The sequence below is a fragment of the Amphiprion ocellaris genome, chromosome 15 (genome assembly GCF_022539595.1).
Source record: "Amphiprion ocellaris isolate individual 3 ecotype Okinawa chromosome 15, ASM2253959v1, whole genome shotgun sequence".
Taxonomy (NCBI): Eukaryota; Metazoa; Chordata; class Actinopteri; family Pomacentridae; genus Amphiprion; species Amphiprion ocellaris.
Genome location: NC_072780.1, coordinates 3,166,211 through 3,183,807, shown reverse-complemented (window position 1 = coordinate 3,183,807; position 17,597 = coordinate 3,166,211). Strand labels below are relative to the sequence as shown.

The 17,597-nt window shown below is 36.6% G+C and overlaps 1 protein-coding gene across 1 annotated transcript in view; it reads right to left on the bottom strand.

Annotated features, from left to right (window-relative positions):
- Positions 1–1,963: 1,963 nt before the first annotated feature.
- Positions 1,964–17,597, bottom strand: part of cratb (carnitine O-acetyltransferase b) — an 18,671-nt gene continuing 3,037 nt past the window's right edge. The window contains exons 4-15 of the mRNA XM_023292770.3: positions 15,608–15,661; positions 14,087–14,252; positions 12,887–13,061; positions 11,778–11,868; positions 10,316–10,403; positions 10,143–10,243; positions 8,375–8,494; positions 6,956–7,078; positions 4,738–4,873; positions 4,602–4,664; positions 4,376–4,513; positions 1,964–2,742 (exon numbers count right to left, since the gene is read on the bottom strand). Of these exons, the coding sequence (XP_023148538.2) occupies positions 2,539–2,742; positions 4,376–4,513; positions 4,602–4,664; positions 4,738–4,873; positions 6,956–7,078; positions 8,375–8,494; positions 10,143–10,243; positions 10,316–10,403; positions 11,778–11,868; positions 12,887–13,061; positions 14,087–14,252; positions 15,608–15,661 (1,459 nt within the window). The 3' untranslated portion in view covers positions 1,964–2,538. The remainder of the gene's footprint in view (positions 2,743–4,375; positions 4,514–4,601; positions 4,665–4,737; positions 4,874–6,955; positions 7,079–8,374; positions 8,495–10,142; positions 10,244–10,315; positions 10,404–11,777; positions 11,869–12,886; positions 13,062–14,086; positions 14,253–15,607; positions 15,662–17,597) is intronic.

The following is a 17,597-nucleotide window of genomic DNA, read 5'->3' as shown; positions in this document are numbered from 1 at the left end:
AACACAGTTTGCCTTGTACCTATTGCCAGGGGTTCCAGTCTTCACACTCATGTCTGTACATTTGCAAACGTTTTTGCTTCTGTGGACGTGGTGGAGTTTCAGGTGTAGACATTTTTAAATGCGTGGGAGCAGCAGCGTCTGTAACCAGGCAACCAGAGACAGGAACAGACAGGACTGGACATGCAGAGAAGGTCTATCTGCTGGACCTCGCACTGGGTCCTCGCTACATAGGTCTAAGGAAGATGAAACTGGCTGCCATTAATATTTCCTGTGTTTTATTTTCTTCACTATATGGTTTTGATGAGTGTGTGACAGACGTGTACGGGACATTTATCCAAAGATCAGAACATGATATTGGTCTTAGTGATTTTTACCTTGTAAAAAGTGACATGATCTTATAATTCAGCAGCAGTAAATAACAGCTATACACAGTAGAAACAATGAAGTGTAATATTGAAGTAATAGACACACGTGTTTGAAAAGGAAATTGACTGTGAAGAATGATTATGATGCAAAAACAGAAAGAGCCTGTAAGCCGACAGGATTAGTTCCTCATCTGGAAGTCTGAATCTTTGTTTTTGAGTCATCAGTAAACTGTAAATGCTCAGTCATGGAGTTTACTGCTCATTTCACTCACATGTCTTCCAGCAAATAAAACAATACATGTTAACAAGCCTTGGTTTTCATCTCAGGGGGTTTTCCTGCAGCACAAGTGAGCAATCGTGGGGTATTTTTTAACAAGGATGTTTGCAAATATGCATTTATTACTTATATTAGGACATTCAGTCTCTTATGTGTTATGTATTGTGAAAATTAAATTAAGGTGCACTGCAAAAACTCAAAATCCTACCAAGTCTATTTGTCTTATTTTTAGTCAAAATGTCTCATCCCACTTGATTTAAGATAAATTCACTTAACAAGAGACATTTCAGCAGATGGCGGGACTTGTTTTAAGACAATGCATCTTAAATATCTTGTTAAGTCAAACAATCTTGAAATTATCTTGTTTTGAGTTGAGTTTTACAAGAAAACTCAAAATAAGAACGAGACGTGAAATTCTTGGTTTATGTGTCTTTGTATGTCTTCTTGTGGCTGTTTTGCCTCTTTTTGTGGCCAGTTTGTACCTTTTTTCTTGTAGTTTCACCCCTTTTTGTAGCCATTTTGTGCCTTTTATGGTTATTTTGCTTATTTTTGTAGCCATTTTGTGCCTTTTATAGTCGTTTTACTGCTTTTTGTTGCAATTTTGTGTCTTTTATGGTTGCTTTGCCCCTTTTTGTAGCCATTTTGTACTCTTTTATGATTGTTTTGCCCACTTTAGTCGTCCCTTTGTGCCTGTTTATGGTAGTTTTACCCCTTTTTATAGCTATTTGGACCTTTCCATGATTGTTTTGCCTCTACATGTAGTAACAACAAACACTTTGTTACTTACATTCATTCATATTCACTAAACCAGTCACACTTATTAAGGTGTGACTGATTGTCTTATCCAAACAGCAGTGTGACTGTTTAAAAACTAGGTTCATGATCTGTTTGCTGTGTGTGGAGAACAAAAGTGTAATTTAGGGTGACCTATGTGAGGGAATAGCTGAAAATAGATGAAAAGATTTTCTAGCCAGGACACTAGTTATGAACTGACCATAGAAGCAAGAAACAAGGAAACACGTGTTCTGAACAAACTCCATCTGGTTTTTAATCTGCAGAACAGGTTGTGTTTTACCTCCAGGAAGTTAGTAGCAGCACATAAACTGATCAAACTGCAGTTTGTCAGGCTTGTTTTTCATGTTTCGTTTTGAGAGGAGTGTGTCGTCTTTAAGGTGTTTGTTTTCTGAGATTCTTTTTACCACAGCTGTTTATTTGTCGGACCAAGCCTAACCCATGAGTGTCATCACTGCTGATGTTGAGGCTCATCACAAAACAAACACACCCTCCACCCGTCTCACACACCAAGAACTGAGACGATGAATGTGCTCACAGGCTTTATTAACCAGTCCTGCAGGTCGACGGCACTAAACTTTCCAAAATCACTTTCTGCTTCCAGCTCAGAGACACAAAAACCACCTGCATCAATAATCAACTTCCTTTTCTTTGGTCCATTTCAAAAACACACTTTTTAACCTACAAAAAAATCAAACGGGATCCAAAACATCTGTAAGACCTGAAAATATATGAAACACTTATTCTCTGCAGAAGGTACAAGAAAGCTACTGGTCACCTCAGGACTTGAGAAAGGAGTGCAGTCGGTTTATGCTGGCTCTGATTAGTGCTGGAGTGTCAGGTTGGTTTTAGCTTTCATTCACTGGAGCATCAGACGCCTTTAGGAGAGTCCAATGTATGATACAATGTGACCGCAGATAGAGAAAGATCTTCGCCAAAAGCTTCAGAAAAGCATCAAAAGCACCTCAGAGCCGCTGAGTTCAGTCTTTAGGCTCTTTCAGAATTAAGTGAAGCGTTACAAGTGGTGTGCGTGACAAAAAAACGAAACCATGAAGACATGTAGGAAGCGTTTTCAGGAACATAGTGTTTTGTTCAGCAGCAGCTCTACACGGGAGGCTGCAGCAGATCCTGCAGCTCACACAGGGTTTCCTTCAGAGTGCGAGCCAGAGTTTCTGCGTTGGTCTCCTCGCAGCAGTTGAAGGCGGTGACGGAGAAGTGGACGTGGTCGGCCTGAGGGTTGTAACAGACGGCGTAACCGTCAGGAACGAGGGGCCCGAAGCACATGACGCTGTCGGTGTTCGCTGGCACCTGGAGGGACGAGACGGGAGAAGACGAGTGAACTCAGCAGCAGGTTTCTGAGAGATAAAATTTTAGGTGGTGAGACTAATTTAAACCTCCTGTTGTCCTCATTTACAGGCACCAAAAAATATTATTTCCTTGTCTGAAAAAAAATCCAAAAATTCAGCAAAAAAATCCCCCAAATTTCTGAAAATTTGCAAAAACCTTCAGGAAGAAAATTCCAAAAATTCCTTAAAAGTTTTATTTAAAAAAATCCCCCAAATTTGGCAAGAAAATTCTTGTAAATATTTTTTTTAAAAAATGAGTAAAAATCTTCAAAAAAATCATAAAAATATCTAAAGTGATTCCATATATATCAGTAAAACTCCTAATATTTTCTTAAGAACATTCACATAAAAATCAACCAAAATCCAGCCACATTCGCTGGATTTTGATTGATTTTGGCCTTGGAGTCTGGCCAGTCTTTTCTTCAGGAGGAAATGACATCATACGGAGCAGGTCATGTGATCTGGAATTAACACACTTCCTGGAGAGGTGAGTGGTTTGTTATTTTCCATATAAAATTTGATATATTGCCAAAAAATAAATATCTGTCATGATTATCTCAACTTAATAAAAAGAACACAATCCAAACTATTTCTGAATCAGCTCATTTTATTATTGTTTAGCTCATTAGAAGGTGGTTGTTATTTAAATGGGACGGTTATTTAGTTGACGTTTTAGTGATATCCAGTCATTTTTTATTAATAAATGATTGTTTCCATAATAAATAATTATGGAATTTGTAAAGACATGATCTTGATGAACATAAAAAACATTAGTTTTTCTACTTTTAATAAAAATGTATGCAGACATATCCCATGGACTTCAAAAGTCCCTCAGTTATAAATTGACCTACAGTTCAGAAAACATCACTCACTAACTTCTGCATCATCGGCTCAAAGATGGAACTTTTCATGACAGCTTCAGTTTTTTTTTTAGATATCTTAACTCAGCCATAATCAGAGATTATTTGATCTACTTTGTCTAACATTGCAGATTCTGAATCAATGACATGGTGAGAAATGAGAGTGAAAATTTAAGGCTTTTATTTTAAATATTTCCTGAGATATTGTTGTTTAAATACAGCCTCAAATTTAAATGTGCAAAAACGCATTGATAGTGGGTCGACCGGCAATTTTTAAACAAATTATCTCGAAAAGTACTTAGTATAGCAAGCTAAAATTTCACAAATACCATTTTAAATGTGCATAGTTCATCATTTCCAGTTTATAATGGTGTCAAACTGAAGGCCACTGATGATTTGAGATAAAACAAGCCAGGAGTGAGTCATGAGGTTGACAAAGTACAAGCTGTTCATGTGGTAATAATGTTGTAAAAATGTTATGACATGAATGTGACTTGCAAAACGATCACAGTCATAAAAATCACATGCTGTCAGGAACATAGCTGAATAACAGAACCATCAAATGTGACTGTAATCACATAAAAAAGTGGCTGGAAATTCCCAGAACGCTTGTGTTGGCAGTAAATGAGCCACAAAACAGGTCAAAACAACCGAAGATCAAGTGACAGAAAGTTCCAGTCACTGTATCACAAAACAACAACACAAACACCTTCTGCAGGACCAACAAACACACACCTGTCCTGTGCGGAGCTTCCAGTGTGTCGCCAGGCCATACGCTGTGTCCATGAAGACTTTGGGGATGCTCAGTCCCTCCTCGATGGCCTGCAGCTTCAGCCCCAGCAGGTGGCGATCTATACCGTGTCCTTTCAGAGCCTGAACAGCAGAAAACAGAAGAGAAACTACAGGATCTGTGTCTATTAGATAAAACATTCTGTAAGAGCTGGTAAAGTTTGTTATTCACCTGCTTGGTCAGAGCTGTATAAGCATCCACAGCTTCTCTGAACAGCTCCAGCTTTGCTTCCCTCTGCAATGCAAAAAACCTGTTACTCCAGGCTACAAAATGAACAACTGTTAGCTGCAGCAGACAAACTTCTCACCGATACGGTCGGATCATCAAAGGCCAGAACGAATTTGAGCGCCTGATTGGTGGGCGATCGGATGAACTCCGTCCTTCCTCCTCGAAACATCCTCTGAGAGGCGATGTCGAAGGTAGGACAGACCTCGTTGTGAACTCTGAGGGAAACGATAAAGGATTAACGGAGATCTGAACACGACATACTGCTGATTTCAGGTGAAACACAGAAACTGTCTCTGGCTGCCAAGAAGACACTTTTTAGTGGTAAAATCCTGCTCGATGGATGTTCTGCTCATCATTCCTGCAGACAGAAACGTACAGATAGACAATCTAATGTTATTTTTCACACCTTTGGAAGATTTGAGAGCTAAATATTGTATTTTAAAAGCTGCATAAATTCATCTGCTCCAACAGATCTCTGCAGGACAGTCGACACATGCTGCTGGAACAGTTCAGCTATAGTCCTGTTCTGGTAGAAAGGTAGCTGATCAGCTCCAACTTTCACCTGTGGAACAAAACTGCAAATAAAATGGGACATGATGAGTTTTCTCCTGCTGCTCGGAGACAGGATGAGGAGCTCAGGCATCTGGACGAAGCTCACAGAAGATGAACTTCAAAGGAGCCAGTGGAGGTTGTTTTCAGCAGCTGGTCCTGATGCCTCCTGGATGATGTCCAGTTGTTTTCTGTTGCGTCCTGAGTTCCCAGGAAAACTCAGGCTACGTTCCAAAATCACAGACTTTTTCCTTTAAGGACAGCTTCCCTCACAGAGTACACACTGTTTCGTGCAGTAAACACACAACTGGGACGCCTGAAGGTCAAAGATTAACCCTGTAAGACCCACAAAATTTGCCCAAAAAATTTGCAAAAATTTAAAAATAGAATATGTGTGTACATATATATAATGCAAAAGATTAAAAATAAAAGAAACAAACAAAAAATGTATATATATCTATATATATCTAAATGAGCAAAAAATAAAGTAAATAAAACAAAAAAAATCATAATACATGTATATATGTATAATTAGTTTTTTTAGTAAAAAATATATATATATAAAATATTAAATACAATATATACATATTATATAGAAAATAATGAGAATAAATACATTTTTTATTTATATATATATATATATATATATATATATATATATATATATATATATATCCATTTTTTAGCAAAAAATATATAAAAATGTATCTAAAAAAATCTATAAAATGTAATATATATTTGCTTGTTTTTTCTATATTTGGTTTTTATATATATATATATATATATATATATATATATATATATATATATATATATATATATATATATATATATATATATATATATATAAAAATAAAAAAATAAATAATAGAAAATAATAATAAAAAAATAAAACTGCTGTTGTATTTTTGCCACAGTGGGTTTTTCAGGGTTTAGGTGCAATATTCTGACACAGTCTGTCCTGCTGAATGAGATGTAATCAGTGTTTATGTGTGACGTAACTGTGCAAAGGATTGTGGGTCAGAATGTCCAGAAAAGCTGTAAAATCTGACCCAGTGAAATCGAACATGCAGGTATTTTTGACCTGCTATGTACTGGGAGATACTAAATGTTTTCCTGCTGTACTGTAAGCAGCGGTCCACAACCACCAGGCTGCAGGTCATTCACTGAAGTTTAAGAACTACTAGATCATCTTCCCATCACTTCTGTTTTGTTTCCTGCCCTGGACTCACAAACATCACAACGACTCACAAAACAAACATCTCCGGAGAGCTTCTTTGTACAGAGGGAGAGACTGAGACAGAACTAAGTACGTAGTAAAAACATATTTAGCAAGAAAAAGTAATTTTATTTGTTTAGGATACTTTTTTAAATTAATAAAAACATAAAAGATTAATATTTACTGCACAATGACCAGTCTGCCGAAAACTGTCTTGCCTGAAACCAGTTCATGGTGCAAAATAGTTTGGAGGCCGCTGCTGTATGGTGTGGAAGTGTGGATATTGGAATGGACCCCAGATCATCTAAGTAGTCATGTCAGGTTTGTTTTAAGAGTTGAAGAGCTTAGGTTTGTCCTGTTCCCCTCCAAAAGCTCCACAGAACTATTAACGTTTCACAATTCAAGCAATAACATAAATGGAATATGATATTTTCATAATGATGTACCATTTATTTGGCTTTACTCCTGCAAACAGCGAGCGTATCCCATGTCCCACTGCACCTGAAAGCACCATGAATCTAACACTGACCTGTAGTAGGTGAGCTGCAGGGCGACCTGGATGAAGGAGTTCGGACTCAGCTTGTGCTGCTTGGGAAGCTCTTTGCCGAACCTCTTGAAGTTGAAGACGTGGACGTCGAGGTCGTTGATCAGTCTGCAGGAAATTTACCACAAACATGTAAGAATAACTCTAAAATCAAGCTTCACCTGTTAGTACAACAAATTACGGTGCTTTCAGATGAATCCAGCAATTCCTCCAGTTTTTCCAGTTCTGGTTGATAAACTGTGACATTTTGTTGATTTGTTTCAAAGACAACATGCCAGCAGGTTTTGGGGATTAGTGTTAAAAATATTGAGCTTATTATACTCTGTGATATGAATCAGAAAACTTTATGTCTACTGTAAGATTTGAGAAGCTGTAACCAGCAAATATTTGGTTGTTTACTGGATAAATAACTTCATTTTCTGTATAAAGTAATTGACAAATTGGCTTCTTGTTTGTGCGATATGATGCTAAATGTATATTTTTTTGTAGTACGACAAAAATGATACACAAAACAACGAATAAAGCAAAATACAAAATGACAAAAAAACAACAAAAACAAGAAAAAATACTACAAAAATGAGACACAAAACAACAAAAGCGAGAAACAAAATGACGAAAATTGAGACAACACAAAACAAAAAAGACAAAAAATTTGACAAAAAAGTTAGAAAGTCACAAAAGAACGGACAAACGACACAAGCAAGACAAAAAACAAAAAATGACAAAAATCATATGCAAAACAACAAATAAAGCAAAACACAGAATGACAAAATAAGATAATAAACACAAGAGAGACAAAAAAGGAAACACAAAATGACAAAAACTTGAGACGAATGACAGACAAAAAAAGACAAAAACAAGACAAAATATTACAAATGAGACACAAAACAGCAAAAACGAGACAAACGACACGAAACAAAAGAGACAAAAAATTTGACAAAAAAGTTGGAAAGCGACAAAAAATGACAAAATATCAAGAAACAAAACGACAAAAAAATAGACTAACAACACAAGCGAGACAAAAAAAACCATAAAATGACATAAATGATGCTCAAAACATGGAATAAAGTAAAACACTGGGGTCAAAACTGCTGTTAAAAACCTAATTTCCACTAACACACTTTAATTCTAGCAGATGTTGTGAATGGAGGAACTTCTGTCCTGTTTAAATCCACAGAGCACAGTAAGACAAAGCTCCACTCACTTTACTTTAATTTAACCGTCTGAAGGCTTCGTGTTTGGGTTGAGGTCAGGACTGAACGTCACACAGAGACAGACTTCTGAGTCAGTGAGCGTATTATTTCCATCAAGGTTACATAAACACAGAGGAGATAAAGGTGTTTGCACTCCTGCGACTAACTTCTCTGCTGTTAAACACTCTAGAGGAGGAAACTGAGCTCTTACATGTCCAGGTTCTGCTTGGCGTGTTCGATGTCCCTCTTGATTTCCCGGTCGATGTGGAAGTAGAGCTTCTTGGGCATCGGCAGCGGCACCAGCGGCGCTCTCTTTGGGTCTGGTTTCTCACTGTAGCCAAGAAAAAAACACCAATGTAAAGCAGAAATCCAGCCGTTTCCACCTGAAAACCAGTGACTTTCACATAATTATCGGTTTCTTTACCAGGAGGAATCAATGTGCAATCTGGCAAAATGTTTTACTAGTGGTGGGACGTTATTAGAAAATGTATCTAATTAATTAAACCTCGTGTCGTCCTGAGGGTCAAAATTGACCTGTTTTACAGTTTCACAGTGAAACTTCTGATGTCCACATTTTCAACATCTTCGGGAAATTTTTGAACATTTTTTTGGTGGAAAAAAAAGAAACGTTAAAAATGTTTCTTAAGAACATTCACAAAAAAAATCAACCAAAATCCAGTGAATTTCGCTGGATTTTGGTTGATTTATATGTGAATGTTCTTAAAGAAAATATTACAAGTTTTACTGATATATGTTGTATCACTTTAGATATTTTTAGGATTTTTTTGGAAGATTTTTACTCATTTTTTCAAAAATATTTACAAGAATTTTCTTGCCAAATTTGGGAATTTTTTTGAAATAAAACTTTTAAGGGAAACTTTTAAGGAATTATTGGAATTTTCTTCCTGAAGGTTTTGTAAATTTTCAGAAATTTGGGGAAATTTTTTGCTGAATTTTTGGATTTTTTTTTGGAAGATTTTTACTAATTTTTAAAAAAAAATATTACAAGAATTTTCTTGTAATATTTAGGGATTTAAAAAAAAATAAAATAAATAAAATTTTTAAGGGAAACTTTTAAGGAATTATTGGAATTGTCTTCCTGAAGGTTTTGTAAATTTTCAGAAATTTGGGGAAATTTTTTGCTGAATTTTTGGATTTTTTTTGGAAGATTTTTACTAATTTTTAAAAAAATATTACAAGAATTTTCTTGTAATATTTAGGGATTTTTTTTTTTTTTTTTAAATAAAATTTTTAAGGGAAACTTTTAAGGAATTATTTTCTTCCTGAAAGTTTTGCAAATTTTCAGAAATTTTGGGAAATTTTTTTTTGTAATTTCTCGATTTTTCTCAGACAAGGAAACTATATTTTTTGGTGTCCATAAATGAGGACAACAAAGCAGCTGTTATCCATCCATCCATTATCTATACACCACTTAATCCTCATTAGGGTCATGGGGGGAGGGGGGGGGGGGGGGGGGGCTGGAGTCTATCCCAGCTGACTCAGGTGAAGGCAGGGGACACCCTAGACAGGTCACCAGTCTGTCACAGGGCTACATACAGAGACAAACAATCACTCTCACATTCACACCTACGGGCAATTTAGAATGATCAATTAACCTCAGCATATTTTTGGACTGTGGGAGGAAGCCGGAGTACCCGGAGAAAACCCACGCATGCACAGGGAGAACATGCAAACTCCATGCAGAAAGATCCCGGGAAAGCCGGGACGCGAACCAGGGACCTTCTTGCTGCAAGGCGAAAGTGCTAACCACTACACCACTGTGCAGCCCAGCAGCTGTTATAACAATGTAAAGAAGACATAAATCCATTTTCTGTCCGGTATTTAAATGGAATGAATACCGAGTCCCATGAGTTAATCAGACTTGTTGGATTGTTTTATTGTCTGTCTGTTGTAAAATTCAGACTGGATCCCCACAGAGGACGCTGATCGTGTCTCATCATTTCAACCCTCCGTCTCACCAGTACTCCAGGATGTGATGCAGCAGCGTTGCTATGGGAGGACCTTCGGCTGTGGCTTGTTCATACAGGAGACCCCAGGAGCCGTCCTCCCCCACCACAAACTGGACAAACACAGACGACAATCAGCCGAGTTTCTACTCAACTAAACCAACCATATTCACTGATTATCTCACCTGCAGTGTTTTGTCAAACCAGCGGTTCCCGCTGTTGGAGAACGTCCCGCCTCCATGCAGAACCTGAGCTGCTTTACGGCTGGCATACCTGTCAATCAAAGGGAGAAGAACATCAGACAAATAGAATAGAATAGAATAGAATAGAATAGAATAGAATAGAATAGAATAGAATAGAATAGAATAGAATAGCTTTATTGTCATCATACAAGGGGGCTGGACGAAAATATAAGCAGCTGCATTGAAACAAGCTAAATTAACAACAATAAATAACAAAATCAAATGTACAAATAAAATAAAACTATATTCAGAATTCCAACATACACAAAAGAGGCAAGACACATACAGTACAGCGAGAAGGAGATCGAATAAAAACCAATAAAATAGAATAAATATGAGCAGGAGATGAGCAGCGTTATTAACCCTCCTGTTGTCTACATTTACAGGCACCAAAAGAGTTATTGTTTCCTTGTCTGAAAAAAATCCAAAAATTCAGCAAAAAATTTCCCAAATTTCTGAAAATTTGCAAAACCTTCAGGAAGAAAATTCCAATAATTCCTTAAAAGTTTCCCTTAAAAGTTTTATTTTTAAAAATCCCCCAAATTTGGCAAGAAAATTCTTGTAAATATTTTCCTAAAAAATCCTAAAAATATCTAAAGTGATTCCATACATAGCAGTAAAACTTCTAATATTTTCTATGAGAACATTCACATAAAAATCTACCAAAATCAAATTTTGCTGGATTTTGGTTGATTCTTATGTGAATTTTCTTAAGAAACATTTTTAACATTTCTTTCCCACCAAAAAATTTTCAAAAATTTCCCAAAAATGTTGAAAATGTGGACATCAGAAGTTTCACTGTGAAAATAATTTTTTTTTTCCCACATTTTCAAACTTTAAAACGGGTCATTTTGACCTGCAGGACGACACGAGGGTTAAAAGTGACCCTGTGTTGTTGTTTTGAGTTCAGAAGTCTGATGGATCATGGGGTAAAACAGTGAATAAACTAATTATTCCAGATCTCAGACATAAACTGTGAACGTGTCTCAGTCTATAGATATAAATCTGCCAACATAAAGCGACAGAATAAACGGAGGAAGTCACAATCGTACGCTTCAACCAAACGTCAACAGACGACACAATCGTATCTGAACAGAGGATTTCTCAACTGCCTGAGCAAACACAGCAACGCCTGAGAGAATTCGACCAGGAAAACACAAGAATTAGCACAAAAAAAAAAGACTCTTTCATGTCAAAGTGAAGACAGATTTCAACTAAATAATATCGATTAATAGACATTAGAAAAGGTCAAATAAGAGATAAGTGTTCAGATGCATCGTTGGCTGAATGGAAAGTTCTTTTTCTGGAAATTCTGGTAAAAAAAAAAAAAAAAAAAAGATTGTAGAAATCGACAATAATCAAAGAGGTTCAGAATGTGTGTGTGTGTGTATGTGTGTGAACGTACTTTTCATCCGATATCCTCATGACCGGAGAGTCCAGACACAGAGAGAAAAGTCCCGTCTCGATGAGCCTCACCGACTCCTGGTTCAGTTTATCTGAGACGAAACAAGCAGAAAAGAGCGTTTTAGTTGTTCAACATCAGATTCAGTGACTCAGCTCGGATGTAAAATCACCATTTTGTCGACACACAACAAAAGCAGTTAGATAAATTTACCAAAACAAGATGTGAAACAAAGGACTTATGTGACGATCCGTGTATGTTTGTCCGTCTGTCCGTCTGTCTGTTAGCAACATTACTCAAAAACAGACTAACGGATTTGGATGAAATTTTAAGGGGAGGTCAGAAATGACACAAGGACCACAAGAACATCTTCAAGAACCTACAAGAGAAGTCCAGACGTCTCTTGTAGGTTCTTGAAGACGTTCCACCTCTCATCCAAGATGAGATGTCTTCAATAACCAAGTCCAGTTGAAAAATCCTGTCGGTTCTCTACAGAACCTCCAGTTTTCTTTCCTCTAAAATTCATGTTTCTACTCCGTCAAGGAACACAGCAAAGTCACGTGATGATTGGTGTACGTTTGTCTGTCTGTCTGTCTGTGTGCAACATTGCTCAAAAACGGACCAACGGATTTAGATGAAATTTTCACAGAAAGTCAGAAATGACACATGGACCAAGTGATTAGATTTTGGCAGTGATGCGGCTTATAGTCTGGATCCACGGACTTGTTAAAGATTTCTATACAATTAATTGTGATCCTACTACAAATCAACCGCTGTGGACTTATCAGGACTTATCCATCAGAAATGATCCAAGGAACAACTGATTAAATTGTGGAGGTGTTTCTGAGTCCCACCAATCCCCGCTGCCGCTACATATTTAGGTCATGTGATTTGGTATCATACACATAACGTACACATGCATAACACACACCTGTGCTCAGAGCAAGGTCATTTTTTAAATTAAATGAAGCGCATTTACACCTTGGAACGTAGAAAACAACTAACCACACCACGGATCTGCTGCTCTCTTGTATTTAACGGCTAAAACCACCACTAATGTGCTTTAATCCACCTGTCCAGTGGTGATTCTCCTATCAGACAGGTGTGTTTACCTCTGAGCAGGCGGTTGTACGCTGCTCCCCAGGTGTGTCGGTGTTCGCTGGTCAGGATCCCCATCGGCTCCTTGTCCGTCTTCCAGGACTGAGATCTGATCCTCAGCAGCTGAGCGTGAATCTGACTCTCCGTCATCCGAGAGCCGTCGCTGTTGTAAACGTCCAGCTGGAAGAACTAACGGACAGAGAGAAAACGTTTGAGGAAGAAGAAGAGATGCTAGAAAGATGAATCTGGACCCAAACAGGCCTCTGAATCTCATACGGTGAACATATAGTTATTATGGATATATTTTAACTAGTTTTGGAAAAATTTGAGTAGTTTTAGGAAATTTCCGACTGATTCCACACATTCAGACAACAAACATGGACAGATTTAAGTTAGTTTGGACAAATTTTGAGATATTTTAGATGAATTTCAAGTAGTTTTATTCAGATTTGCAGTCATTTTTTGACTATTTAAAATCTTTTTGTATGAATTTTAAGCAAATTTGAACATTCATTGAGCCATTTTGCACAAATTTTAAGTAATTTTGGACAAACTGTTAGAATTTTTTTGACATATTTTGACTGGTTTTAACTAATTTTGAGCTATTTTAAACAAATCTTGAGTCATTATGGAACTTTTTAACTCATTTTTGAGTAGTTTTGAGCTATGACCAATTTAGAGAGTTTTTTTTAAACATATTTTAATGCATTTAGGACAGATTTCGTGTAATTATGGGGAAATTTCAACTAATTTTGGACAGCTTTTGAGTTATTTTACACAATTTTAAGTCATTATAGACAACTTTGAGAAATCCTTGACATTTTAACTCATGTTAGACCAATTTTGAGGATTTTTTGTCATGCTTTTGATCTGCTATGAAGACAAGTGAAGACGAACAGGTGACGGTCTATGAGATTTATCTGAAGTCAAACCACTCGGATCAGATTTGTTTTCATTCTTCTCTAATCTTCCAGGACGACCTGCTGCCAAAAACCTGACGTCCAATCAGTGAGCTTACTCTGCGGTCATGTGACTTGTGTTTACAAGGCTTGGCTCGCCTCTAATTGGTTTAGTCCTTAAGAAACCGAACAAACAAGCAGCAAAGAGAAAACCCTGCAGGTGTGACTGCACAAGATCTGACATGACTGCTGCGTTGTACAACCAGAGAACAACAACAGGATCTGATTCGTCCGCTGCGTGTCGCTACAGCCCACCTGGTAGTTCCTGACGACGGTGATGTGCGTCGGCGAGCGTCTGGATCGACCGTAGTGGGCGATGTAGTCGTGTTTGGGACCAGGAATCCTGCAGGAGGAGAAGAGCAGCGGGTAGAGCTCCATGCACAGAGGCATCCCTCGCATGGACTCGGCCGGCAGCTGCCCTCTGACAGAGAAACAAACGCATGAGTCTCTGTGAACATTCAGTTTCTATTATAAATCTACTGTTCTGGAAATGAAAAAAATGAGACACAAAATAACAAAACAAGACACAAAATGACCAAAACGAGACACAAAATGACAAAAACAAGACACAAAATGACAAAACCGAGACACAAAACGAGACAGGAAATGACAAAACCGAGACACAAACTGACAAAAAAGACACAAAACAACAAAAACGAGACACAAAATGAAAATAATCACAAAAATCTTTTTTTTTTTTTTTTTTTTAGATTTATTTGCCATTTTATGAATGTCTTCAAGCTATTGAGCAGCTTTTGTTGTTTGGAAAATGTTCTCAACACACTCTGACCGACAAAAATCCACCTAAACAACACATAAACAACTTTATGTCCTTTGTTAAGTCATAAAAACATCCATAAAAAAATAATACTATACTTTATCTTTTCATTTACCATTTGAAATGCAAAGTATCAAGAAAAATTTTGTGATTAAATGACATGGAAATGGAGATAAAAAAAAGTAGAGAAAAACACAGAGAAGAAGCTAAAAACTAAACTGCTGCTCAGACTTTGAGCAAACAGACTGCAGATACGGTTACAGTCAAATAAATATAGATGCAGATTAAGTTCATGCAGAGAAACGCCAGCCGGGTCAAAGGATGCAGCTCCAAAATAGACGATGGTGAAAGTTAAAATGCCCCCAGAGGGTTACTGGGGCATTTAAATGAAGCCTGACGACACATTAGAGTCCAGTTATAAATAAAAACCAACTCTCATTGTCACAGCAGAGAATTACTAGACGCTGGTTTAATTTGGAATTACTGTATTTTACTGTATTAATCATTACAGGCCACTAAATATGGATTTAATTTAGGCTGAAGTCTAATATTGGTATTTTATGGCACTTTATACTCATACTTCTCTCTTTTGTACTCCACTCTTTTCATCACTAGTTTCTACTGATTTTCCACATTTTGCAGATTATTATTGATAATCAGCTTCCAAACGATGATGCCTCATCATTTCATCAAGTTATTTAAGTCTGAAATTGAGTTCTTAAATGTTTAATTTTGGAATAAAAAGTTAAAATAAAGTCTGACAGTCCTTCCTAAAATATATTTTTTAAACATTTGTGTTTGAAACAATATCAGTATCGATAGACAGATAGACAGATAGACAGACAGACAGACAGACAGACAGACAGATAGACAGACAGACAGACAGACAGACAGACAGACAGACAGACAGACAGACAGACAGACAGACAGACAGACAGACAGACAGACAGACAGATAGACAGACAGATAAATAGATAGATAGACATTCAAAGACTTACGTGTTGATTTTGGCCTTGAAGTCCAGGACTGCTGCTATCAGTTTAGATGCAAACCTGAGTGGAAACAAACATGTTTTTATTGTTATTATGGAACAGATTTACAGTTTTAAACTTCAACTACACATTAAACCATTCATAATCAGGCATAGAGGAACCCAAAGACTTTCCAGGCAGGACCAAAGGTTTATCAAATGGTCAGAAATAACAGGAAAATGTCTAGATTTCTGCTAAATAAGGCGACACAGCCTGATTTGCTATATTATGAGGACTGATGATGCTTTCTGTTCACTCCCAAATGTCTATTCTGAACGGGAAAATATTAGAAATTAGTTAAATATTTCATTAAAACAACTCTAAACTCAACACTGCACACCTAAGAAGCGTGTTTCGTGGTTTTTCTAGTGCTAATTACCAAGAATTTCACCAAAGCAGACCCTTTTTCATCCTGAAAGACCTGCTGTACAGTAACCAGCTGTTAGGGCAGCACAAAGAGCAGAAAGTTGTCGTGTTACCAAGTCAAAATGACAACAGTGGATTGATTTACACAGTAAACAGCTGAGAATCCGGATCATGAGTGGACGAGGCCTCAGAGACACAACGCTAAAATAAACACGGTGTTGTTGTTGCTCGCTGGAAGCTGGAAACGAGATTCAATGAGTAAAGACGACAGAAACACAAAGTGGTCCTCCAGAAGGTCCAATCTGGTCCTCAAAGTGTAAAAATTCCAGAGAAAACATTAACTGCAGATCGTAAATTAGTAAAACTATAAATTTAAAATCATTTCTAGATCATGACAAGTTGTTTGGATCATGAAGTAAAATACTAGATTGTTCATTGTTCTTTTGTCCTTTTGTGTCTCATTTTTGTAGTATTTTGTCTTGTTTTTGTTGTTTTTTAGTCTGACTTTTGCCATTTGTTTCTCATTTTTAATTGCTTTATGTTTCCTTTTTGTCTTGCTTGTGTTTTTTTTTTTTTTTTTATCATTTTTTGTTTCACTTTATTCATTGTTTTTGTCTCGTTTTTGTTGTTTTGTCTTTTTTGTCACTACGTGTCTCATTTTCGCAATATTTTGTCCTTTTTTTGTTGTTTTTTTGTCTGACTTTTGTAGTTTGTCTCATGTTTTTGTCGTTTTCTCGTTTTTATCGCTTCGCATTTCCTTTTTGTCTAGCTTGTGTTTTTTGTTGTTTTTTATCATTTTGTCTCGTTTTTGTCTTTTGTAGTTAGTCTCACATTTTTGTCGTTTTGTGTTTCCTTGTGTTTTTGTCTTATTTTTGTCAATTTGTGTTTTGCTCTATTTGTTGTTTTGTGTATTGTTTTTGTTGTTTTAGTCGTTTTTTTGTCACTCGTGTTGTTAGTCTTTTTTTGCCGTTTTCTCTTTTGTTTTTTTGTCTGATTTTTGTCATTTGTCCATTTTTTTGGCACTTACAAATTTTTTGGTCAAAGTTTTTGTCTCTTTTTGTTTTGTTTCGTGTCGTTTGTCTTATTTTGTGTTGGTTGGTGTCTCGTTTTTGGAACTTTGTGTCTCATTTTTGCAATATTTGTCTTTTTTTTCGTCTTTTTTTGTCTGACTTTTGTCATTTTGATCATAAAGTAAAATACTTTATTGTTCAGTTCCACATATCTGTGACTAAACGTTGTGTTTCTTTGTACATGTGTACCAAATGTACTTTTTTGCATTAAAACAAAGGAACCATTAGGAGTTGTGGTTATTTCCAGGTTATTATGCTGTGATTTTACTGCTCACTGGAGATCAGATTGAGCTGAATGTGGAACCTGAACTAAGACTAGTGTGACACCCCTGATTTACACTGTTTGAATTATAAGACTGAGTGACATCAGAGGGTTTATATCTTGAAAAATTAGATTTAGAATGAGGTGATGTGTTCCAAAATGAAAAACGTGGAGGTCAAATATCAGCTTTGATGCCAGATTTTATACAAACATATATAAAATGACCATTAACTGGTGACTATTTGGATTAAACAAGCAG